At 41.5% G+C, this 27,485-nt stretch overlaps 2 protein-coding genes and 1 gene segment (V, D, J or C); all 3 read left to right on the forward strand.

Annotated features, from left to right (window-relative positions):
- The first annotated feature begins 308 nt into the window (after nt 1-308).
- Nucleotides 309-1,068, forward strand: LOC130387819 (T cell receptor alpha variable 38-2/delta variable 8). Its single transcript, XM_056597103.1, has 2 exons — nt 309-427; nt 687-1,068. The coding sequence occupies exons 1-2, from the start codon at nt 325-327 to the stop codon at nt 1,058-1,060; spliced, it is 477 nt and encodes a 158-aa protein (XP_056453078.1). The 5' UTR covers nt 309-324; the 3' UTR covers nt 1,061-1,068.
- Nucleotides 1,069-10,704: 9,636 nt separating this feature from the next.
- Nucleotides 10,705-11,780, forward strand: LOC130387877 (T cell receptor alpha variable 18-like). The segment is given in 2 exon segments: nt 10,705-11,227; nt 11,371-11,780. Coding segments are annotated over 2 exon segments (453 nt in total).
- Nucleotides 11,781-13,662: 1,882 nt separating this feature from the next.
- Nucleotides 13,663-16,555, forward strand: LOC130387879 (uncharacterized). Its single transcript, XM_056597173.1, has 4 exons — nt 13,663-14,010; nt 14,156-14,557; nt 14,835-15,010; nt 16,532-16,555. The coding sequence occupies exons 1-4, from the start codon at nt 13,968-13,970 to the stop codon at nt 16,553-16,555; spliced, it is 645 nt and encodes a 214-aa protein (XP_056453148.1). The 5' UTR covers nt 13,663-13,967.
- Nucleotides 16,556-27,485: the final 10,930 nt, after the last annotated feature.

Genomic DNA, 27,485 nt, shown 5'->3' on the forward strand with positions numbered 1-27,485 from the left:
CCATGGCTACCAGGAGACAGTAGATGCTCAAGATGTGACTATTTTGACTCTAGCAAACTCACCCTACACATTTTATTTTTGTAAATAGTTAATATTATTATTTATTTTTTTTGTAAATAGTTCATAGATAGTTCGATTTTTTTTTGCACATTTATAATACATAGAATTATATACTTCATATAACCTTCATATCTCCAACGGTGAAGTATCCTTTTAAGTGAATATGAAGGTGAGATCTCTTATCCACCACTAGAGGTCAATATAAGCCAGAATTTGTCTATGTAATCAACATGTTTAATCATTGTGTCTTTAACAGCTGGTAGCATGAAGAGAATAAGACTCATACTTGAGCTGAACACCAGTTGCTGTAGACCTGCTGTTGAGATGGAAACCTGGCTGTGGATTATTATTGCTTCACTTCTATCGGGTAAGATCAAAACCTTATGTTTCAAACGACATACCAGTACATAACTGAATCATTAATAACTTTATAATTATTTGTTAATGGATTTTTTAGACCTTCTATTCTATTGTGTTCTCTATGGTCCATGTTAATCTATCATTGGTCATTATGTGGGATAATCTGGGTTCTCACTCTCTTGCTTGGTAACTCCTTAAAGACTCTTGTTGACTCTCCTCTCATCATTGATCTCATTCAATAATCGCCATCTTCTGTTCTTCCCCAGAGTGTAATGGAGAAGACAGAGTCAATCAGACCGGAGAATATGTCATTGCCACTGAAGGACTCACAGTTAGTCTTCGCTGTACATTTGAGACCACTGACAGTAGTCCCAGTTTGTTCTGGTACAAACAACAAACCCATGACTTCCCCAGGTTCATGCTACGACGCTCTACATTTGGAGGAGATAATGCTCCAGAGTTCCGCAAAGACCGATTTGATGCCCAAATCCAAATCAAATCAGTTCCTCTGAGCATCCAGAACCTGCAGCTGTCTGACTCTGCTCTGTACTACTGTGCTCTGAGGCCCACAGTGACAGGAAACACAGACTCCCTGTACAAAAACCTGCTGAACACTAAACAACTTTTCCTCTACCCCTGAAACCAGCACACAGACATAAATGACCAAACATGATCACTCATCACAACAGTGTACACCTAATGAATCATCCACTTTCACCATAATCCCAATATTTTATAATTTGCCAGCAGTTTTTTCATTTGCATTATCTTGTTTAAAATATTCTGGTTAAAATAGTTTATTTTATTTGTGTCGAATTGATGTCTTATTAAATTAATAACTCATTGATTCTGAAGGTGAGGCCTCACATCCACCCCTCGAGGTCAGTATTATCAAGTAGGTGTTTTACAGGTGTTTATAGTGAGGATCTCACTCCTGTCAAGAAGGAAGAGAACAGTTTAGAAGGAACAACAGTTACTCTGTTTTACAGGCTCTCAAGAGCTGTTACTTCTGGCGATGATTTCTTCTGGTACAGTCAGTATCCTGGAGAACTTCCACAGTTCCTGCTGTACATCTCAGGGTTTGGTAACAACAGAACAGCTGAGTCTAGTGCATTTACATGACACTGAAGAAAGTCGAATTATTGGCTTTGTCCGACTATGATTGGATTATTAATGGCGCATTTCCACCAGAGGGTGCAGTTTTGTTCGGTTCGCAAAGGTGCGGCACGGTTCGCGTTTCCACCGCCAATAGTAGGCGGGACCCGGACTGAGCCGTACTGAGCTGACTCGTTTCGCACTTGTCTCCAGTACTCCCCCTTTGGGGTACTGAGACACCTGAAAGGGTGCCGGCAAGTTCGAGCTACACACACCCTGCGTTGATTGGCGACAGAATCGTCACTTCCGGGCGACATGGGGATAAAAACAAACAAATAGTACCCGTGGATTATTATTCTGGACAATGGACATGTCGCGCAAAACTTAAGCTTGGGCAAACAAGGAAGTGGAGACGTTCCGAAACTGTTGCTGTACGACATCCAGGCGCGGCCTTCCCTACAGGCGGGTCAGGCGGCCGCCTAGAGCGCCATCTAGAGGGGGGGCGCAAAATATAAAATGCGCGAAAAAAAAAAAAAAAAAAAAAAAAAATCATGTATTGGCCACGTCTCCCTGTCAAGAACACGTGCGCCCCCCCCCCCCGTCAACAATCGCTTCACCCCCCCCCCCCCCGTCAACAATCGCTTCACCCCCCCCCCCCCCCCCCCCCCCCCGTCAACGATCGCTTCATACCCCCCCCCCCCCCTCGCCTAGAGCGCAAAATGTGCTGGGGCCGCCCCTGACGACATCCATGGTAGCTCTTGGTTTAATGTGTCGCGTTCCTCTTTTCCTTTGTTTTTATTGAGCAGGCTACACTGTGTCGCGCTGCTATGATGTCATGATGTTTAGGTAGCTGCCGCGGCGACCGACATACGGCCATGCATACGGCCTACCAAAAGGTCGGACTAAAGTCGAATCGAATCGAGTTACTCGTAGTCTAATTAAGACCCCAGATTATTCAATTGTTAGTCGAATTAAGTGTGCATGTATACGGCCGATCGGATTAGAATCCGATCAGCGTTGGGCGCATGCTCGAAATTTTTCCCGGGGGCCGTGAGCTGGAAGTATAAGGACGATAGTCTGATTGATGTCGCCGTCGGAAAACGAGAAACAGCGATTTATTTAGAAGGTGCCGAAGAAGATGGAAGAAGCTGCTTGTTCCAGTATTAACTATGCATTTCTTCAAATTAGTGGTTTTATTCACTGGGTTTACTGGTGAGTTCTGCTTTAGAAGTACTGTCCTTATTCAGACATTGACCTCAATTTATGTTTAGCAGTTCATATGAATTAAATCATATTGCTATTTCCAGGATCTTTAACACTGTAGTAGGCTAGTCACTGACATTTCAGTCTCAACATATGCAGGTGACAGTTATCAGCAAATCATTCACTCAATCCAGGACATTTTCCAGGCTCTACAAAGAAACAACGTGACTCTCTCCTGCAGCTACTCTTCAGCAACATACTTCTTCTGGTAACAACAGTAGCACAGCTCATCTCCCCAGTTATTAATCAATGATTACATGGAGCTATCTGGATTTACTTTGCAAAAGGACAGTGCAAAATAAATGTTCCATCTGGAGGTCTCCGCTGCTGCAGTGACAGACTGCTCTGTACTACTGTGCTGTGCAGCCTACAGTGACAGGAAACACAGACTCCCTGTACAAAAACCTGCTGAGCACAAAGCAATCTTTCAACTCCCCCTGAGACCCGATCAATGACATTTCTGACACAACACATGATTCATCTCAATATTTATTTCCTGATTAACTATACATGTTTACCATTTTTCAATTTTATTGTTTATTTTATATCTTTTCAGTAAGTTCACTCATTTATTCTTTTAAATGATTCGGTTTGAATTGTGTGTTATATTTGTAGCTTTTATCCGCATGGCTCATTCAATTAAAAACCATCTAGGTTTCCACAGTTACTCTTCTTAAAGTGAACATGAAGGTGAGTTCTCTTATCCACCCCTAGAGGTCAGTATTATCAAGTAGGTGCTTTACTATTTCATCAACATGGTTGGTAATTGTATCTTTAAGAGCTGGTACCATGAAGAGAATAAGTCTCATACTTGAGGTGAACACCAGATGGTCCTCGTAGTCTCCTGTCTCATTCAGTCCTTGGTGCCACTCTAGCTGGAGGTGGAGCTTGACAGGCAGCACATCATAAACAATCTGTCAACAACAGCTTTTAAACTCTTGATTGTTGCTGCATTACAACATCTGCTTGTTTCAGTATTAGCAATGCAGCTCTTCATGTTAGTGGTTTTATTCACCGGGTTTATTGGTGAGTACTGCTTTAGAAGCACCGTCCTAATTCAGATATGGACCTCAATATATGTGTAGCACTTCACATGAATTAATTCATATAGCTTTTTCCAGGATCTTTAACACTGTCGTAGTCACTGACCTTTCATTCTTAACATATGCAGGTGACAGTCATCAGCAACCCATCCACTCAATCCAGGACAGAGTCCAGGCTCTACAAGGAGACGGCGTGACTCTCCTGCAGCTACTCTTCAGCAACATCCTTCTTCTGGTATCGGCAGTACCCCAGCTCACCTCCCCAGTTCCTTAGCAAAGATTACATGGAGCTATCTGGATTTACCTTGAAAAAGGACAATGAAAAACAAAAAATGTTCCATCTCGAGATCTCCGCTGCTGAAGTGACAGACTCTGCTCTGTACTACTGTGCTGTATAAATTAACAGGTAAGTTGTGGCCACCTGAATTTCTGTAATGCAAAGATTAAAAAGAGATTTGTATCTCCATGGCAACATGTTTACGGATGAACCTTCTGTTTTACAGGTGTTTATAGTGAGGTTCTCACTCCTGTCAAAAAGGAAGAGAACGGTTTAGAAGGTACGACCGTTACTCTGTCTTACAGGCTCTCTAGAGATGCTACTCCTGGCGATGATTTATTCTGGTACCATCAGCATTCCGGAGAACCTCCAGAGTTCCTGCTGTCCATCTCAGGGCTTGGTATCATCAGGACAGCTGAGTCTCTTGGTTCAGACAAAAGGTTTTCAACTGAACTGACTGAAGAGAAGACTGGAGTGGATCTGAAGATCTCCTCTGCTGCAGTGACAGACTCTGCTCTGTACTACTGTGCTCTGAGGCCCACAGTGACAGGAAACACAGACTCCCTGTAGAAACACCTGCCGAGCGTAAAACACACTTCCCTCTCCCCCTGAATCCAGTGCACAGACATTACTAACTAACCCTAACTCATCAGAACCTCATAATTTGCCCATACTCTGAACATCTTAAAATTGTTCTGCAGGTCAGTAATATCAAGTAGGTGTCGAAGTATTTCATCAATATGTTTGATGTTGGTGTCTTCAACAGCTGGTATCATGAAGAGAATAAGTCCTTACTTGAGCTGAACACCATACAGTTTCTCCTGTTGCTTTCAACTTGCTGTTGGGAAAAGCTCATGATACACACATGACATTTTATCTATCATGTCCATTATGTGGAATCTTTCCAGGGCTGATAGCTTGGGACTCCATCTCTCCTGATAAACAGGAAGTCAGTGGAAAAGTGGGAGGAAGTGTAACACTCAGATGCTGCTATGATACAGTTGATGAATATGTTATTCTTTACTGGGATTATAGTAACTGGCATAATTTACTAGAGATCAGTATAATCAAGTCATGGTTTGACTATTTCCTCAACAGCCGTGTCACAACGTTATTAATCCAAAGTGGACCAGGAAACCAAGTTATAAATGTAATAGCATGTGTTCACCTAAAGAGGGAGTCACTACAATGGAAAACAACCTACAAGTGGTGCTGGGGTTTGGTTCTCCTTTAAATAAATTAAATCTCAACAATGCACATAGCAAGACCCCTATCCAATGAGATGAAATCCTTTGGTGGTGGCTTCATAAACGCTAGCAAAGTAAAGGAAAATCAAAATGAGTTTACCCATAGTGAAACTCAGCTTTTGCTGTGATGCCCCCTATTGGTCATGAATGGTAACAGGTCTGCTGGGTATTGGAGAGCCTTGGAGAGATGAGATGATGGGAGGAGCCAGCCACAAAAGGACCGTTGAGTAAAATGTGTTTATGTTTCTCTCTCCTGCTTTACTGGAACTCGCTCTGCTCTCCACTGCCTCACTCCATCATGCTCTTTGCACTCGTGATATGTTGCATTTTATGTGGTAAGATTTTTGTCAAAACAACAAATTACTCCTAATTAGTGCAATTAAATCATCTTTGTCTGAAACATGAATGTATTGTAGATTTGATTTTCGTTGCACTGACTGAATCCCATTTTTTATTTCAGGTCCAAGTGTTGAAGACAGTATCAGTCAGCAGAAGGATGTCCAACGTGCTGTTGAGGGTGCTGGTGTTGTGCTCTCATGCAGCTACAACAGCTCTGTAGTCAGTAGTCTCTGGTACCGCCAGTACCCCGGCTCACCACCACAGTTCCTAATCATGGAATACTCTGGAGTCATAACTAATCCAATACCAGGAATGAACATCACACATATCAAACAACAGAGACTTGTGGAGCTACAGATCTCCTCTGTTGCAGTGACAGACTCTGCTCTGTACTACTGTGCTCTGAGGCCCACAGTGACAGGAAACACAGACTCCCAGTACAAAAACCTGCTGAACACAAAACACGCCTCCATCTCCCTTAGACCAGAACACAGATATTTCTGACAGAACACATGAACTCATCACAATATTTATTTCCTTTAATCATGCATGTTTACCATTTCTTATTTAAAAATATGAAAATATTTTTACAGTAAGTACTATGTTCATATTATTTTTGAATAATTTGGTTTAAATTGTGGGGTATATTTGTAGCTTTTATCAGCATGGCTCATTAAATTCAGCTTTTATTCTCCCTAAATTGATTCTGAGGGAGCCACTATCCACCACTAGAGGTCAGTATTATCAAGTAGGTGTCTAACAGCTGGAATCACTAAGAGATAAGTCTCTAAGCTTACCAGATGGTTTCTCCTGTTGCTGTAGACCTGCTGTAGAGATGGAAACCTGGCTGTTGATTATTATTGCTGCACTTCCATCTGGTAAGAGGAAAAGCTCATGTTACACACTGTATATATGACTGAATTATCATACACTTCGTAATAATAATTGATTATTCAATGTTGTTAAGATCTTATTCTGTTATGTTTTTAAGGGTCCATGTTAATCTAACAAATCGCTTATGTTGACTTTTTCCAGGGCTGATAGCTGGGGACTCCATCGCTCCTGCTAATCCGGAAGTCAGTGGGAAAGAGGGAGCATCTGTAACACTCAGATGCTCCTATGAAACAAGCTATGACGATGTTTACCTTTACTGGTACAGACATCGTTCTAACCAGGCTCCTCAGTTTATACTCTATAAAGGAGCAAGATCATATAGCAGCAAACAGAATATTCCTGACCGTCGTTATGCGTCCACGACATCCAGAACATCAACTGAACTCACCATAACCCAGCTAACCCTGGCAGACACAGCTCTCTACTACTGTGCTCTTCAGAGACACAGTGATAGAAAGAGTGGAGGAGCCTTTACATTAACCTGAAGGCAATGATCTCCCTATTCTTCAAAGAGGAGGGAAGTGGTAATCCCACCACACCTTTCTATCAGATGGATGGTGGATCTTCATCGCTGATCAGAGACACTGTGGTTGCACCTGCTAATGATCCACTGTAGCATGACTCCCATGAGGAGGGATAAAATTAAAAAACCATCAGCTGTATGACTGAACACAAACACACTATGTTAAGACAGTCAATGAGGGAGTAAACGTTAAATTGTAAAAATATATTATTAATATTTATATAGAGTTATAGAGTTCCATGAGAACGAGAATTTACCCAACCCTTCGGGTAAGGAATTACAGCAATAAAAAATATCTGACTCATTAAACATCTAACATTCATATTTTGAGTACACAATAATTATTTTATCTAAACATTGTATACATGTACATGTAGAGATGGTGACGCCACAGTGATTCTCCTTGACTTTTGAAAGCCAGAGCTTCTGTCGCTCCTCTTCCTGAGTCCTCGTAGTCTCCATAGAGACAGTAAAGTAGAAGGTCTTCTCCTGTCTCATTCAGTCCTTGGTGCCACTCTAGCTGGAGGTGGAGCTTGACAGGCAGCACATCAGAAACAATCTGTCAACAACAGCTTTTAAACTCTTGATTGTTGCTGCTTTACAACATCTGCTTGTTTCAGTATTAGCTATGCAGCTCTTCATGTTAGTGGTTTTATTCACCGGGTTTATTGGTGAGTTCTGCTTTAGAAGCACCGTCCTATTTCAGATATGGACCTCAATATATTTTTTTTTTGTTTAGCAGTTTCCAGGATCTTTAACACTTTCGTAGTCACTGACCTTTCATTCTTAACATATGCAGGTGACAGTTATCAGCAAACCATCCACTCAATCCGGGACAGAGTCCAGGCTCTACAAGGAGACGGCGTGACTCTCTCCTGCAGCTACTCGTCAGCAACATACCTCTTCTGGTATCGGCAGTACCCCAGCTCACCTCCCCAGTTCCTTATGAAAGAACACATGGAGCTCTCTGGATTTACTTTGAAAAAGGACAGTGAAAGACAAATGTTCCATCTGGAGATCTCCGCTGCTGCCGTGACAGACTCTGCTCTGTACTACTGTGCTGTATAAATTAACAGGTAAGTTGTGGCCACCTGAATTTCTGTAATGCGAAGATTAAAAAGAGATTTGTATCTCCATGGCAACATGTTTACGGATGAACCTTCTGTTTTACAGGTGTTTATAGTGAGGTTCTCACTCCTGTCAAAAAGGAAGAGAACAGTTTAGAAGGTACGACCGTTACTCTGTCTTACAGGCTCTCTAGAGATGCTACTCCTGGCGATGATTTCTTCTGGTACCATCAGCATTCCGGAGAACCTCCAGAGTTCCTGCTGTCCATCTCAGGGCTTGGTATCATCAGGACAGCTGAGTCTCTTGGTTCAGACAAAAGGTTTTCGACTGAACTGACTGAAGAGAAGACTGGAGTGGATCTGAAGATCTCCTCTGCTGCAGTGACAGACTCTGCTCTGTATTACTGTGCTCTGAGGCCCACAGTGACAGGAAACATAGACTCCCTGTGCAAACACCTGCCGAGCGTAAAACACACTTCCCTCTCCCCCTGAATCCAGTGCACAGACATTACTAACTAACCCTAACTCATTAGAACCTCATAATTTGCCCATACTCTGAACATCTTAAAATTGTTCTGCAGGTCAGTAATATCAAGTGGGTGTCGAAGTATTTCATCAATATGTTTGATGTTGGTGTCTTCAACAGCTGGTACCATCTAGAGAATAAGTCCATACTTGAGCTGAACACCATACAGTTTCTCCTGTTGCTTTAAACTTGCTGTTGGGAAAAGCTCATGTTACACACATATGACATTTTATCTATCACGTCCATTATGTGGAATCTTTCCAGGGCTGATAGCTTGGGACTCCATCTCTCCTGATAAACAGGAAGTCAGTGGAAAAATGGGAGGAAGTGTAACACTCCGATGCTTCTATGATACAGGTGATGAATATTGTTTTCTTTACTGGGATTATTGTAACTGGTATAATTGACTAGAGGTCAGTATTATCAAGTAATGGTTTAACTATTTCCTCAACAGCCGTGTCACAACGTTATTAATCCAAAGGGGACCAGGTAACCAAGTTACAAATGTAATAGCATGTGTTCACCTAAAGAGGGAGTCACTACAATGGAAAACAACCTACAAGTGGTGCTGGGGTTTGGTTCTCCTTTAAATAAATTAAATCTCAACAATGCACATAGCAAGACCCCCATCCAGTGAGCTGAAATCCTTTGGTGGTGGCTTCATAAACGCTAGCAAAGTAAAGGAAAATCTAAATGAGTTTACCTATCTAGCGAAACTTAGCTTTTACTGTGATGCCCCCTATTGGTCATGAATGGTAACAGGTCTGCTGGGTATTGGAGAGCCTTGGAGAGATGAGATGATGGGAGGAGCCAGCCACAAAAGGACTGTTGAGTAAAATGTGTCTATGTTTCTCTCTCCTGCTTTACTAGAACTCGCTCTGCTCTCCACTGCCTCACTCCATCATGCTCTTTGCACTCGTGATATGTTTCATTTTATGTGGTAAGATCTTTGTGAAAAACAACAAATTACTCCTAATTAGTGCAATTAAATCATCTTTGTCTGAAACATGAATGTATTGTAGATTTGATTCTCGTTGCAGTGACTGAATCCCCTTTTTTATTTCAGGTCCAAGTGTTGAAGACAGTATCAGTCCACAGAAGGATGTCCAACGTGCTGTTGAGGGTGCTGCTGTGGTGCTCTCATGCAGCTACAACAGCTCTGTAGTCAGTAGTCTCTTATGGTACCGCCAGTACCCCGGCTCACCACCACAGTTCCTAATCATGGAATACTCTGGAATCATAACTAATCCAATACCAGGAATGAACATCACACATATCAAACAACAGAGACTTGTGGAGCTGCTGATCTCCTCTGCTGCGGTGACAGACTCTGCTCTGTACTACTGTGCTCTGCAACCCACAGTGACAGGAAACACAGACTCCCTGTACAAAAACCTGCTGAGCACTAAACTCAATTCCCTCTCCCCCTTAAACCATCAGACATTACTGTTTAAACACATCGGTACTCCTCTGTTGTATTTTCCCCACACACCAAACATCTTACAATCTTTCTGAAGTTCATTCTCTTTCTGTAGTTCATTCTCTTTCCATAATATTGGGAATTTTAGGGTTCAAATTGGTTACTATATGTGGGTCATTTCAATCATTGGTTATTGTTTCAGACATTTTATCCTGGTGTGTTCTTTATGGTCCATGTCAATGTAACATATTTTTTATTTAGACTTTTTCCAGGTCTGATGCTGGGAACTCCACCTGTCCTAATAAACAGAAAGTCAGAGGAAAAGAGGGAGCATCTGTAACACTCAGATGCACCTATGATATACAGGCTCTACAATGTGCATCTTCGCTGGTACAGACTTCAGCCTAGCTAAGCTCCTCACTTTATACTTGTTAAAGGAGCAAGGTCAATGAGTACTGAACAGAATAGTCGGGACCGTTGTTTTCAGTCCACAACATCCAGAACATCAACTGAACTCACCATACGTTTTTTGATTTCATGTTTTACGTGTGAATGATACACTGTAGCAGTACTCCCATGAGTAGGGCATCTCAGTAAAATAACCATCAGCCATCCCACTAAACAAAAATACACTCTGCTCCGACAGTCAATGAGGGGGTCAACGTTAAATTAAAACCTTTTTCAATCTAGAAGAATGTCCCAAGCACTCTGGTCAAAACTAACAGCAATCTAACATTCATCCAATCAGTTTACATAATATAATCATATTTTTAACACAAAGTGATCTTTATTTGACATGAATACATGTAGAGATGGTGTCACCACAGTGGTTCTACTTGACCTTTGAAACTAAAACTCACATTCACCTGTCGCTCCTCTTCCTGGGTCCTCATGGTCTCCACAGAGCCAGTATAGTAGAAGGTCTTCTCCTGTCTCATTCAGTCCTTGGTGCCACTCTAGCTGGAGGTGGAGCTTGACAGGCAGCACATCAGAAACAATCTGTCAACACAACAGCTTCTAGACTCTTGATTGTTGCTGCTTGACAACATCTGCTTGTTCCAGTATTAGCTATGCAGATCTTCATGTTAGTGGTTTTATTCACTGGGTTTACTGGTGAGTTCTGCTTTAAAAGCACTGTCCTAATTCAGACATGGACCTCAATATATGTAGCACTTCATATGAATTAATTCACATTAATCTTTCCAGGATCTGTAACACTGTCGTAGTCACTGACCTTTCATTCTTAACATATGCAGGTGACAGTTATCAGCAATCCATCCACTCAATCCAGGACAGTCCAGTCCAGGCTCTACAAGGAGACGGCGTGACTCTCTCCTGCAACTACTCTTCAGCAACATCCTTCTTCTGGTATCGGCAGTACCCCAGCTCACCTCCCCAGTTCCTTATCAAAGAATACATGGAGCTATCTGGATTTACCTTGAAAAAGGACAGTGATAAAAAAATGTTCCATCTGGAGATCTCCGCTGCTGCCGTGACAGACTCTGCTCTGTACTACTGTGCTGTGCAGCCCACAGTGACAGGAAACACAGACTCCCTGTACAAAAACCTGACAAGGAACTTGAAGAGCATTTGTCATGACCTTAAACTGTGGTTCAGGGGAGGCGCATCTGGAGAGGTGAATTCACACCAGGAGTCTAGTGAATAAACAGTATTTTACAACAGAGATACAGAGGTAGCATGTTGAGCTCCAGGGTTCCCATGGTGTTTGAAATTATGTCAGTCCTCTTTTCAAGTCACAGCCCACCAGAAATTCTAAAGATTAAAGGGAACTTGTATAGCCATGGCAACATGTTTACATATTAACCTTATCTTTACTGGTGTTTACAGTGTGGACCTCACTCCTGTCAAGCAGAAAGAGAACAGATTAGTCGGTACAAGTGTTTCTCTGTCCTACACGCTCTCTAAAACTGCTACAGGGAGCGATTATTTTTTCTGGTACCGTCAGTATCCTGGAGAACCTCCACAGTTCCTGCTGTGCATCTCAGGGTTTGGTAACAACAGAACAGCTGAGTCTCTTGGTTCAGACAAAAGGTTTTCCACTGAACTGACTGAAGAGAAGACTGGAGTGGATCTGAAGATCTCCTCTGTTGCAGTGACTGACTCTGCTCTGTACTACTGTGCTCTGCAGCCCACAGTGACAGGAAACATAGGCTCGCTGTACAAAAACCTGCTGAGCACAAAATAATCTTTCAACTCCCCCTGAGACCCGATCAATGACATTTCTGACACAAAACTTCATCTCAATATTTATTTCCTGATTAACTATACATGTTTACCATTTTTCAATTTTATTATTTATTTTTATATTTTTTCAGTAAGTTCACTTGTTTATTCTTTTAAATGATTCGGTTTGAATTGTGTGTTATATTTGTAGCTTTTATCCGCATGGCTCATTCAATTAATAACCATCTAGGTTTCCACAGTTACTCTTCTTAAAGTGAACATGAAGGTGAGTTCTCTTATCCACCCCTAGAGGTCAGTATTGTCAAGTAGGTGCTTTACTATTTCATCAACATGGTTGGTCATTGTATCTTTAAGAGCTGGTACCATGAAGAGAGTAAGTCTCATACTTGAGCTGAACACCAGATGGTTTCTCCTGTTGCTGTAGACCTGCTGTAGAGATGGGAACCTGGCTGTTGATTATTATTGCTGCACTTCCATCTGGTAAGAGGAAAAGCTCATGTTACACACTGTATATATGACTGAATTATCATACACTTCGTAATAATAATTGATTATTCAATGTTGTTAAGATCTTATTCTGTTATGTTTTTAAGGGTCCATGTTAATCTAACAAATCGCTTATGTTGACTTTTTCCAGGGCTGATAGCTGGGGACTCCATCGCTCCTGCTAATCCGGAAGTCAGTGGGAAAGAGGGGGCATCTGTAACACTCAGATGCACTTATGCAACAAGCGATGAAAATGTTCTCCTTTACTGGTACAGACAACGTTCTAACCAGGCTCCTCAGTTTATACTCTGGAAAGGAGAAGGATCATATAGCAGCCAACAGAATATTCCTGACCGTCGTTATGCGTCCACGACATCCAGAACATCAACTGAACTCACCATAACCCAGCTAACCCTGGCAGACACAGCTCTCTACTACTGTGCTCTTTGGAGACACAGTGATATAAAGTGTGGAGGAGCCTTTACATTAACCTGAAGGCAATGATCTCCCTATTCTTCAAAGAGGAGGGAAGTGGTAATCCCACCACACCTTTCTATCAGATGGATGGTGGATCTTCATCGTTGATCAGAGACACTGTGGTTGCACCTGCTAATGATCCACTGTAGCATGACTCCCAAGAGGAGGGAAAAAATGAAATAACCATCAGCTGTATGACTGAACACAAACACACTATGTTAAGACAGTCAATGAGGGAGTAGACGTTAAATTGTAAAAATATATTATTAATATTTATATAGAGTTATAGAGTTCCATGAGAACGAGAATTTACCCAACCCTTCGGGTAAGGAATTACAGCAATAAAAAATGTCTAACTCATTAAACATATAACATTCATATTTTGAGTACACAATTATTATTTCTATCTAAACATTGTATACATGTACATGTAGAGATGGTGACGCCACAGTGATTCTCCTTGACTTTTGAAAGCCAGAGCTTCTGTCGCTCCTCTTCCTGAGTCCTCGTAGTCTCCACAGAGCCAGTATAGTAGAAGGTCTTCTCCTGTCTCATTCAGTCCTTGGTGCCACTCAAGCAGGAGGTGGAGCTTGACAGGCAGCACATCAGAAACAATCTGTCAACAACAGCTTTTAAACTCTTGATTGTTGCTGCTTGACAACATCTGCTTGTTCCAGTATTAGCTATGCAGATCTTCATGTTAGTGGTTTTATTCACTGGGTTTACTGGTGAGTTCTGCTTTAAAAGCACTGTCCTAATTCAGACATGGACCTCAATATATATGTGGCACTTCATATGAATTAATTCACATTGCTCTTTCCAGGATCTTTAACACTGTCGTAGTCACTGACCTTTCATTCTTAACATATGCAGGTGACAGTCATCAGCAAACCATCCACTCAATCCAGGGCAGTCCAGTCCAGGCTCTACAAGGAGACGACGTGACTCTCTCCTGCAACTACTCTTCAGCAACAGACTTCTTCTGGTATCGGCAGTACCCCAGCTCACCTCCCCAGTTCCTAATCAAAGATTACATGGAGCTATCTGGATTTACCTTGAAAAAGGACAGTGATAAAAAAATGTTCCATCTGGAGATCTCCGCTGCTGCCGTGACAGACTCTGCTCTGTACTACTGTGCTGTGCAGCCCACAGTGACAGGAAACACAGACTCCCTGTACAAAAACCTGACAAGGAACTTGAAGAGCATTTGTCATTACCTTAAACTGTGGTTCAGGGGAGGCGCATCTGGAGAGGTGAATTCACACCAGGAGTCTAGTGAATAAACAGTATTTTACAACACAGATACAGAGGTAGCATGTTGAGCTCCAGGGTTCCCATGTCGTTTGAAATTATGTCAGTCCTCTTTTCAAGTCACAGCCCACCAGAAATTCTAAAGATTAAAGGGAACTTGTATAGCCATGGCAACATGTTTACATATTAACCTTATCTTTACAGGTGTCTACAGTGGACCTCACTCCTGTCAAGCAGAAAGAGAACAGATTAGTCGGTACAAGTGTTTCTCTGTCCTACACGCTCTCTAAAATTGCTACAGGGAGCGATTATTTCTTCTGGTACCGTCAGTATCCTGTAGAACCTCCACAGTTCCTGCTGTACATCTCAGGGCTTGGTATCAACAGGACAGCTGAGTCTCTTGGTTCAGACAAAAGGTTTTCCACTGAACTGACTGAAGAGAAGACTGGAGTGGATCTGAAGATCTCCTCTGTTGCAGTGACAGACTCTGCTCTGTACTACTGTGCTCTGAGGCCCACAGTGACAGAAAAACACACACTCCTTGTACAAAAACCTGTTAAGCACAAAACACTCTACCATCTCCCCGAGACCCGATCAATGACATTTCTGACATAACACATGACTTCATCGCCATATTTATTTCCTGATTAATTATACATGTTTACCATTTTTCAATTTTATTATTATTTGTAACATTTTCAGTAAGTTCACTTGCTTTATTATTTTTAATGATTGGGTTTGAATAGTGTGTTATATTTGTAGCTTTTATCCGCATGGCTCATTCAATTAAAAACCATCTATGTTTCAACAGTTACACTCCTTAAAGTGAACATGAAGGTGAGTTCTCTTATCCACCCCTAGAGGTCAGTATTATCAAGTAGGTGTTTTACTATTTCATCAACATGTTTGGTCATTGTGTCTTTTAGAGCTGGTACCATGAAGAGATTAAGTCTCATACTTGAGCTGAACGCCAGATCCTGTTTCTCCTGTTTCTCTAGGCCTGCTGTTGAGATGGAAATCTGGCAGTGTATTATTATGGCCGCACTTCTATCTGCTAAGATGAAAACCTCATGCTTAACACTCCATGCATGACTGAATCATCGGGATTGGATGTTTTAGATATTTTATTCCGATGTGTTTTTCATGTTTTTTTAAATGTTCATGTTATTTTTATTAACTTTCATTTCATAAAATGTATTTTAAAGGTTAATCTAACGCATTATTTTTGTGGACTTGTTCAAGGGCTGATAGCTGGGGACTCCATCTCTCCTGATAAACAGAAGGTCAGTGGGAAAGAGGGAGCATCTGTAACACTCGGATGCACTTATGAAACAAGCTCTGGCTATGTTGACCTTTAATGGTACAGACAACGTTCTAACCAGGCTCCTCAGTTTATACTCTATAAAGGAGCAAGATCATGGAGGGACAGTCAGAATATTCCTGACACACGTTATGAGTCCACAACATTTAGAACATCAACTGAACTCACCATAACCCAGCTAACCCTAGCAGACACAGCTCTCTACTACTGTCTTAAGAACACAGTGTTATAAATTGTGGAGGAGCCTTTACATAAACCTGACGGCAATAATCCCACAACACCTTTCTATCAGATGGGTGGTGGATCTTCATGGTTTATCAGAGACATTGTGGTTGCACCTGCTAATGATCCACAGTAGCAGGACTCAAATGCATGAATCTGACTGAATTATAACTTTCTGATTTATAGGAAAAAAATGGATTATGAACCTTGTGGTTGAGATGCTGTTGCAGAAATGATGAAGAGGAGGGGCCAGTGATGCAATGTCCTTCTGCATCAGAGTATAAATAATCTTCCTCTCTCTCTTCCCCTCCCACTGTAAACATGGAACACTGGCTGATTAGCATCCTGGTTCTCACTCTCTGGCTGGGTATCACTTTAAATAATCTTGTTGACTCTCCTCCCTTTATCGATATCATTGATTGATTCATTAATCCACATCTTCTGTTCTCCCCCAGAGTGTAAAGGAGAAGACAGAGTGATCCAGGCAGGAGAAGATGTCCTTTCCACTGAAGGATTCACCATTAGTCTTTTCTGTACATTTGAGACTGACACTAGTCCCAGTTAGTTCTTGTACAAACAATAAATCAATGACTTCCCCAGGTTCATGCTACAACGCTCTACATATGTAAGTGGACTTAATTATGCAGAGTTCCACAAAGACAGATTTGATGCCAAAGTCCAAAACAGTTCCTCTGAGGATCCAGAACCTGCAGCTCTCTTACTCTGCTCTGTACTACTGTGTTGTATATCCATAGCAACATGTTTACAGATTAACCTGTGACAGGAAACACAGACCCCCTGTACAAAAACATGCTGAGCACAAACATACTCCTATCTTCCCTGAGACCAGTACACAGACATGACTAATATGGAAGCATATCCTAAACACATCTCAATACAATTAATTTCTATATTGATACATTTTGATTGTTATTCCCATTCAATGCTTTAAAGTCTGTCAGTTTTTCCCCTGACATTTTAAGTATTCATATTTAGATATCACTCTCTGTGATATAGGCTATAATTTTGTTTGGCAGGCAATTTCTCCATTTGACCTTAACAACCATGTGTTCCTGTAAGGGATCCTGATATTTAAGTTCCTGTTTTTTTAGCAACATGTGTTTTTTATTATTTATTTACATTTTGTAGGTCAGTTGGTGGTGTTTTCTGTTTGTTTTGGATTGCAATGTACTTTCGACTCCACCCTGCTACTTCCTGCTTTTCTTTGGTTTGCTGATATCCCCTGAGTTTGTGAACACACCTGTTGCTAATGTGTGTTGATTGGTTTGTGGCTACTTAAGCTCAGTGTGCCCATTCAGTCTCTGTCGGATCGTGCCTGTATGATACCTGTGCCTTGCTGGGAATAAACTTAGAGAAAGTTCTTGTAACCAAACCTTCTGTCTGCGATTGGATCCTTTTGTACCGAAAGCCTAACAGTTACCAACAATCAAGCTCCTTCAAACTCTTCTTTATGCGAATCTTCTTGTGCATTTGTTACTTTTCATTTCTCATTAATTTGCTAACCAATATGTTCAATGTTACTCTTCTTGTGGTGATTCAGAAGGTGAGATTTCTTATCCACCACTAGGGTTCAGTATTATCAAGGAAGTACTGAACTATTTCATCAACATTTGTGCCATTGTGTCTTTAACAGCATGAATAGAGCATGAAGTGTCAAGGTTGAGTTGAACAAGTAAATCTCCAGTTTCTGTTAACCTGCTAATGCTGACTTCAAAATACAGGACTTTTAACCTGATTTGGTGCCATATTTTCCACGTCAGACTCTGTTAAGCAATGCCCCGATTTTTTCATGGTTTTGCAAGAAGGTGTGGGATTTGTTCATCCAATAACCTGGAGTTTTGGGGATTCTCTGAGGACTGGAGGGTATGTAGCGCTTGAGCACAGAAAAGATACAAAGGCCGCAAAAGCAAAGGTGAGATAGATTTCCAAAATGACGGAGTCCATCTCACGCTGCAATATGGACGCTCAATAATCATATTGTCTCAAAAGAATTAGTCCATGGTTCTTTACTTTTGCTTATGATTACAAACTATTTGTTTAACCAAACCACTTTAGATTATGATCAGTTAATAAAAACCTGAATCTGCAGCAGTGGTCTCCGCCTGCTAGCCTACGTTTGCAGGCAGTGAAGGTTTCGCACTATGAACTAAGAAGAGCTCCTGCGGCTCCTCTTCCTGAGTCCTCATGGGCTCCGCAGAGCCAGTAAAGTAGAAGGTCTTCTCCTGTCTCATTCAGTCCTTGGTGCCACTCTAGCAGGAGGTGGAGCTTGCTGGTGAGTTCTGCATTAAAACCACAGTCCTGTTTAGGACATTGACCTCAATAAAGGTTTAGTAATTAATATGGATTAACTCTTATTTACAGGATTTTTAACACTGTGGAAGTAACTGACTTTTTGTTTCTTAAAATCTGCAGGTAAAAGTCATCAGCAAACCATCCACTCAATGCAGGACAGAGTCCAGGCTCTACAAGGAGACAAAGTGACTCTCTCCTGCAACTATACCTCATCAAACTATTTATTCTGGTATCGCCAGTTCCCCAGCTCACCTCCACAGTTCCTTATTAAGGAATACCAGAAGGCCTTTCGATTTACTTTTAAAAAGGAAGAAGAACGAAACATGTTCCATCTGGAGATCTCCTCTGCTGTGTTGACAGACTCTGCTCTGTACTACTGTGCTCTGCAGCCCACAGTGACAGGAAACACACACTCCCTGTACAAAAACCTGCTGAGCACAAAACTCTCTTCCATCTCCCCCTGAGAACAGTACACAGACATTAATGACAAAATACATCAACTCATCACAAGATTTATTTCCTAATTAATGTGTTGGTGTGTTAGAAAGTCCAAAATCCAATTGCATAAAGTGGTGTTCAGGCCAAGTTTGTGTAGTTTGCTGTGTAGCTTGTTAGGCAGGATAGTGTTGAAAGCTGAACTAAAGTCAACAAAAAGGAGTCGCCCATATGTGTTACTGTGCTCAAGATGTTCTAGTAGAGTGTGTAACACAATGGCAATGGCATCCTCTGTTGACCTGTTCTTCCGGTAAGCAAACTGATTCTGATCTAATGATGGCGGTATGGAGGCTTTAATGTGTTTCATGACTAGTTTCTCAAAGCATTTTGCGACGATAGGGGTAAGTGCCACAGGCCTGTAGTTGTTCAGACCTGCAACATTTGGTTTCTTGGGAACCGGCACTATTGTTGCTGCCTTGAGACATCCTGGGACCCAGGATGAGGCCAGAGACAGGTTAAAGATGGTGGTGAGAACTGTAGCTAGTTCAGCCGCACAGTCCTTGAGCACCCGTCCCTGGACTCCATCTGGGCCTGCTGCCTTCCTGATGTTGATGTTGCGTAGGCTGAGTCTGACCTCATGAGTGCTCAGGACTAGGGTGGAGCCGTCAGAGGGGAGAGGGGGCGACACCGGGTCCTTGTTGTTCCTGTCAAAACGTGCGTAGAAGATGTTTAACTCCTCCGCTAGGGGGGCGCTGCTGTTGACAGGGCGGGATGTTCTTCCCTTGTAGTCCGTTATTGCCCTGACGCCCTCCCACACCTGCCAGGGGCATGAGGCGCTGTTGAACTGAGCTTCAATGCGGGTCTTGTATGCTTGCTTGGCAGAACTGATGCCTTTCTTCAGGTCGGATCTCGCCGCGCTGTATGCATTGGTGTCACCGGTTCTGTACGCTGCAATCCTGGCTCGTAGTAAGGATTTTACTTTAGGTGTCATCCAGGGTTTAACGTTTGGGAAGACACGGAATTGTTTCCAGGATGTAACAATATCCACACAAAAAATGATGTAGTCAAGGACTGAGACAAGATAATTATTCAGAGACCTACGTGTCAACACTCCCAGTCCACTGAAAATGTCCCAGTCTGTGGAGCTGAAGCAGTCCTGGAGCCTAGGGATGGCGTCCTCAGGCCAAATCCTGACAGACCTGACTTCGGGCCTACTGGCTCTGATTTTGGGTGTGTGCCAGGGGTGCAGGAGGAGCGAAACATGATCAGAGAGACCTAGGTGGGGGTACGTCTGGGTCCTGTTGTATGCATGGGCTATGTTGGTATAAACCTGATCAAGTGTGTCGCTCCCTCTGGTAGCGCATTTTACATTACTGTGGAAAGAATGAAGTACAGACTTTAAGTCGGCATGATTAAAATCCCCCGCCGCATAAAGATACTGTCGGGTTGTGCCACCAGGCGTTTGTTTACAATGTCCTGTAGCCTAGCTAGTGCCAGCCTAGCATTGGTGTCGGGTGGAATGTAAACAGCACAGATGTAAACAGAAGAGAATTCTCTTGGTAAGTAAAACGGTCTGCATTGGAGCAACAGAAATTCCACGTCAGGGCAACAATGTTTGCTAACAACTGTGACATTGGTACACCACGAGTCATTGGTATAGATACACAGACCTATAGTAGATATATCTATAGTAGAAGGTCTTCTCCTGTCTCATTCAGTCCTTGGTGCCACTCTAGCAGGAGTTGGAGCTTGAAAGACAGCACATCAGAAAAAATCTGTCAACACAAACTTTTAGACTCTTGATTGATGCTACTCTATATGATTGGCATATCCAGTATCAACTATGCAGCTCGTCATGTTAGTGGTTTTATTCACTCGGTTTACTTGCGAGTTCTACTTTAGAAGCACTATCCTATCCTGATCAAGTACCTCAAAACATGTTTAGCTGTTCATATGAATGAGATCAATACACTAACATTACATACATAACACATCCACTCATCACAACAATGAACTCCTAATTAATGATACATTTTCACCTTAATCCAGATAAATTCACATTTGTCTGCAGTTTTTGGCTTTACGTTATCTTATTTGGAATATTCACGTTAAATTTGTATATTTTATTTGTGTCATATATATGCATGTCTCATTAAGTGTGAAGGGGAGTTTCATATCCAACCCTTGATGTCAGTACTATCAAGTAGGTGTTGAACTATTTAGTCAACATGTTTGGTCATTGTTTCTTTAACAGCTGGTACCATGATGAGAATAAGTCTCACACTTCAGCTGAACACCAGATGTTTTTTCCTGTTGCTGTAGACCTGCTGTTGAGATGGAAACCTGGCTGTAGATTATTATTGCTGCACTTCTATCTGGTGAGATGCTGCACACTACCTGTATGACCAAATCATGATGATTGGATGTTTTTTATATTTTATTCTGAAGTATTTTTGTATGTTAATTTTTATTTGAATTAACTTCATTTGCATAAAATGCATTTTGAATGTTTATCTAACACATTATTTTTGTGGACTTGTTCAAGGGCTGATAGCTGGGGACTCCATCTCTCCTGATAAACAGGAAATCAGTGGGAAAGAGGGAGCATCTGTAACACTCAGATGCTCCTATGAAACAAGCTTTAAGAATGTTGACCTTTACTGGTACAGACATCGTTCTAACCAGGCTCCTCAGTTTATACTCTATATAAAGGAGCAAGATCAGAGAGCGACAGTCAGCATATTCCTGACACTCGTTATGAGTCCACGACATCCAGAACATCAACTGAACTCACCATAACCCAGCTAACTTGACAGGCAGCACATCAGAAACGATCTGTCAACACAACAGCTTTTAGACTCTTGATTGTTGCTGCTTTACAACATCTGCTTGTTCCAGTATTAGCAATGCAGCTCTTCATGTTAGTGGTTTTGCTCACTGGGTTTACTGGGGAGTTCTGCTTTAGGAGCAATGTCCAAATTCAGATATGGACCTCAATATTTGTTTAGCACTTCATATGAATTAATTCACATTGCTCTTTCCAGGATCTTTGATACTGTAGTAGTCACTGACCTTTCATTCTTAACGTATGCAGGGGACCTTTATCAGCAAACAATCTCAATCCAGGACAGAGTCCAGGCTGTACAGGGAAACAACGTGACTTTCTCCTGCAGCTACTCGGCAGCAACATACCTCTTCTGGTATCGGCAGTACCCCAGCTCACCTCCCCAGTTCCTTGTGAAAGAACACATGGAGCTCTCTGGAATTACTTTGAAACACGAGAGTGAAGACACATGTTCCAGCTGGAGATCTCTGCTGCTACAGTGACAGACTCTGCTCTGTACTACTGTGCTGTGGAGCCCAAAGTGACAGCGAACACAGACTCCCTGTACAAAAACCTGACAAGGAACTCGAACAGCATTTGTCATTGCTTTCAACTGTGGTTAAGGGGAGGGGCATCTAGAGAGGTAAATTCACACCAGGAGTCTAGTGAAGAAACAGTATGTTACAACAAGGATACAGAGGTAGCATGTTGAGCTCCAGGGTTCCCATGGTGTTTGAAATGATGTCAGTCCTCTTTCTACTTGTAGTTTGCATGATAGCAGGTAAGTCCACCAGAAATTCCGTTGAGTAAAGAGTTAATGAAAGCTGTATCTCCATGGCAACATGTTTACATATTAACCTTATCTTTACAGGTGTTTATAGTGTGGACCTCACTCTTGTCAAGCAGAAAGAGAACAGTTTAGGCAGTACAACTGTTACTCTGTCCCACAGGCTCCATAAAGAAATTGCAGGGGGCGATGATTTCTTCTGGTACCGTCAGTATCCTGGAGAACCTCCACAGTTCCTGCTGTCCATCTCAGGGCTTGGTTTCAACAAGACAGCTGAGTCTCTTGGTTCAGACAAAAGGTTTTCTATTGAACTGACTCAAGAGAAGACTGCAGTGGATCTGACGATCTCTTCTGCTGCAGTGACAGACTCTGCTATGTACTACTGTGCTCTGAGGCCCACAGTGACAGGAAACATAGACTCGCTGTACAAAAACCTCACAGCTATTCAATCACAAGATTAAAGAGTGGTGCCGTGGAATCTCCCCATCTTATTTGAAACAGAAAGGTTAGTCATGTATTTCATGATAAAGAAAACTGTTGATTTCTCATATTGATTCAATTTTGGGTACAGAAGATAAATTTAATTAATGAATTAATTAATCTACATCTTCTGTTCATCCCCAGAGTATGAAGGAGAAGAAGGAGTGATTTTGACCGGAGAAGTTGTCATTGCCACCCAAGGACTCAGAGATAGTCTTGGATGTACATTTGAGACCATTGGAAAAAGTCCCTCTATTTTCTGGTACAAACAACAACTCAATGACTTCCCCAGGTTCATGCTACAACGCTCTACGCATGGAAGTGGAATTAATACTGCAGATTTCCACAAAGACCGATTTGATGCCCAAATCCAAAACACATCAGTTCCTCTGAGGATCCACAACCTGCAGCTGTCTGACTCTGCTCTGTACTACTGTGCTCTGAAGCCCACAGTGACAGGAAACGGACTCCCTGTACAAAAACCTGCTGAGCACAAAACACACTTCCCTCCCTCCCTGAGAACAGTACACAAACATTATGCATAAAACACATCAACTCATCACAACAGTGATCTCTTAATTAATGATCGATTTTCACCATATTCCATATATGTAAACAATTGTCTGCAGGTTTTGTCTTTACATTATCTTTTTTTTAATGTGTTCATTTATTTGCGTTGAATGTATTTCTCATTGAAGGTGAAGGTGAGGTCACATGTCCACCACTGTATGTCAGTATTATCAAGTAGGTGTTTTACTATTTCCTCAACATGTTGAGTCATTGTATCTTTAAGAGATGGTACCATGAAGAGAATAAGTCTCATACTTGAGCTGAACAACAGATAGTTTCTCCTGTTGCTGTAGACCTGCTTTTGAGATGGAAAACCTGGCTGTGGATTATTATGGCTGCACTTCTATCTGGTAGAGGAAAAGCACATGTTAAAAACTGTATAAATGACTGCATTATCAGACATTTTATCATAATAATTAATTATTCAATGTTTTTAACATATTATTCTGTTGTGTTTTTTATGGTCCATGTTAATCTAACACATCCATTATGTGGAATCTTTCCAGGGCTGATAGCTTGGGACTCCATCTCTCCTGATAAACAGGAAGTCAGTGGAAAAATGGGAGGAACTGTGACTCTCTGATGCTCCTATGATACAAGTGATGAATATGTTATTCTTTACTGGGATTATAGTAACTGGTATAATTTACTAGAGATCAGTATAATCAAGTCATGGTTTAACTATTTCCTCAACAGGTGTGTCACAAAGTTATTAATCCAAAGGGGACCAGGAAATGTAATAGCATGTGTTCACCTAAAGAGGGAGTCACTACAATGGAAAACAACCTACAAGTGGTGCTGGGGTTTGGTTCTCCTTTAAATAAATTAAATCTCAACAATGCACATAGCAAGGCCCCTATCCAATGAGCTGACATCCTTTGGTGGTGGCTTCATAAACGCTAGCAAAGTAAAGGAAAATCTAAATGAGTTTACCCATAGCGAAACTCAGCTTTTGCTGTGATGCCCCCTATTGGTCATGAATGGTAACAGGTCTGCTGGGTATTGGATAGCCTTGGAGAGATGAGATGATGGGAGGAGCCAGCCACAAAAGGACTGTTGAGTAAAATGTGTTTATATTTGCCTCCCTGCTTTACTGGAACTCGCTCTGCTCTCCACTGCCTCACTCCATCATGCTCTTTGCACTCGTGATATGTTTCATTTTATGTGGTAAGATTTTTGTTAAAACAACAAATGACACCTAATTAGTGCAATTAAATCATCTTTGTCTGAAACATGAATGTATTGTAGATTTGATTCTCGTTGCAGTGACTGAATCCCCTTTGTGATTTCAGGTCCAAGTGTTGAAGACAGTATCAGTCCACAGAAGGATGTCCAACGTGCTGTTGAGGGTGCTGCTGTGGTGCTCTCATGCAGCTACAACAGCTCTGTAGTCGGTAGTCTCTGGTACCGCCAGTACCCCGGCTCACCACCACAGTTCCTTATCATGGAATACTCTGGAGTCATAACTAATCCAATACCAGGAATGAACATCACACATATCAAACAACAGAGACTTGTGGTGCTACAGATCTCCTCTGCTGCGGTGACAGACTCTGCTCTGTACTACTGTGCTCTGAGGCCCACAGTGACAGGAAACACAGACTCCCTGTACAAAAACCTGCTGAGCACAAAACACTCATCCATCTCCCTTAGACCAGAACACAGATATTTTTGACAGAACACATGAACTCATCACAATATTTATTTCCTTTAATTATACATGTTTACCATTTTTTATTTAAAAATATGAAAATATTTTAGCAGTAAGTTCTCTTGTTTATTTTAAATAATTTTGTTCAAATTGTGTATATGTGTATATAGCTTTTATCAGCATGGCTCATTAAATTAAAAACCATCATTTCTACAGCTTTTATTCTCCCTAAATTGATTCTGAGGGAGCCACTATCCACCCCTAGAGGTCAGTATTATCAAGTAGGTGTCTAACTATTTCATCAACATGTTTGGTCATTGTGTAAACAGCTGGAATCACTAAGAGATAAGTCTCATCCTTGAGCTGAACACCAGATAGTTTCGCCCGTTGCTGTACTCCTGCTGTTGAGATGGGAACCTGGCTGTGGATTATTATGGCTGCACTTCTATCTGGTGAGATGAAAACCTCATGTTCCACACTACAAATATGACTTATGATGAATAATCAATTATTTTATTTTTTGTGGACTCATCCTAGTTCTAACTCTCTCGATGGGTAACTCTTTAAAGACTCTGTGCCTTTCATAATTTATCCTAATTGATTAATTCATTAATCTACATCTTCTATTCTTCCCCAGAGTGTAAAGGAGGAGACAGAGTGACCAAGCCCAGAGAGGATGTCATTTCTACTGAAGGACTCACAGTTAGTCTTGACTGTACATTTGGGACCATGAGCACAAATGTGTATTTGTTCTGGTACAAACAAGTCAATGACTTTCCCAGGTTCATACTACGACGCTTTACAATTGGAGAAGGAGATAATGCTCCAGAGTTCCACACAGACCGATTTGATGCCCAAATCCAAAACACATCAGTTCCTCTGAGGATCCAGAACCTGCAGCTGTCTGACTCTGCTCTGTACTACTGTGCTCTGAAGCCCACAGTGACAGAAAACACAGACTCCCAGTACAAAAACCTGCTGAGCACAAAACACACTTCCCTCTACCCCTGAAACCAGCGCACAGACATGACTGACTAAACACGATAACTCATCACAACAGTGAACTCATACTTAATTATCCATTTTCACCATAATCCCGATGTCTCAAAATTTGTATGCAGTTTTTGCATTTACATTTTCTTGATTAAAGTATTCATCTTAAAATAGTTGAATTTTATTTGTGTCGAATTTATGTCTTATTAAATTAATAATTTTATTCTGAAGGTGAGGTCTCACATCCACCCCTAGAGGTCAGTATTATCAAATAGGTGTTTTAATATTTCTTCAACATGTTGGTCCTTGTGTCTTTAAAAGCTGGTACCATGAAGAGAATGAGTCTCATACTTGAGCTGAACACCAGATGAGATGGAAACCTGGCTGTGGATTATTAATGCTGCACTTCTATCTGGTAAGAGTAAAAGTTCATGTTCCAAACGGTATATATGACTGAATTATCAGACATTTTACTATCATAATTAATTATTCAATGTTTTTAACATCTTATTCTGTTGTGTTTTTTATGGTCCATGTTAATCTAACACATCCATTATGTGAACTTTTACCAGGACTGATAGCTGGGGACTCCATCTCTTCTGATGAACAGAAAGTCAATGGAAAAGAGGCGGGATCTGTAACACTCAGGTGCACCTATGAAACAAGCTATGGCGGTTATTACCTTTACTGGTACAGACATCATTTGAACCAGGCTCCTCAGTTTATACTCTATAAAGGAGAAGGATCATATAGCAGCCAACAGAATATTCCTGACCGTCGTTATGCGTCCACGACATCCACAACATCAACTGAACTCACCATAACACAGCTAACTCTGGCCGACACAGCTCTCTACTACTGTGCTCTTTGGAGACACAGTGATAGAAAGAGTGGAGGAGCCTTTACATAAACCTGAAGGCAATGATCTCCCTATTCTTCAAAGAGGAGGGAAGTGGTAATCCCACCACACCTTTCTATCAGATGGATGGTGGATCTTCATCATTGATCAGAGACACTGTGGTTGCACCTGCTAATGATCCACTGTAGCATGACTCCCAAGAGGAGGGGAAAAATGAAATAACCATCAGCTGTATGACTGAACACAAACACACTATGTTAAGACAGTCAATGAGGGAGTAAACGTTAAATTGTAAAAATATATTATTAATATTTATATAGAGTTATAGAGTTCCATGAGAACGAGAATTTACCCAACCCTTCGGGTAAGGAATTACAGCAATAAAAAATATCTGACTCATTAAACATATAACATTCATATTTTGAGTACACAATTATTTTTTTATCTAAACATTGTATACATGTACATGTAGAGATGGTGACGCCACAGTGATTCTC

This window comes from Gadus chalcogrammus, chromosome 8 (assembly GCF_026213295.1).
Source record: "Gadus chalcogrammus isolate NIFS_2021 chromosome 8, NIFS_Gcha_1.0, whole genome shotgun sequence".
Classification (NCBI taxonomy): Eukaryota; Metazoa; Chordata; class Actinopteri; order Gadiformes; family Gadidae; genus Gadus; species Gadus chalcogrammus.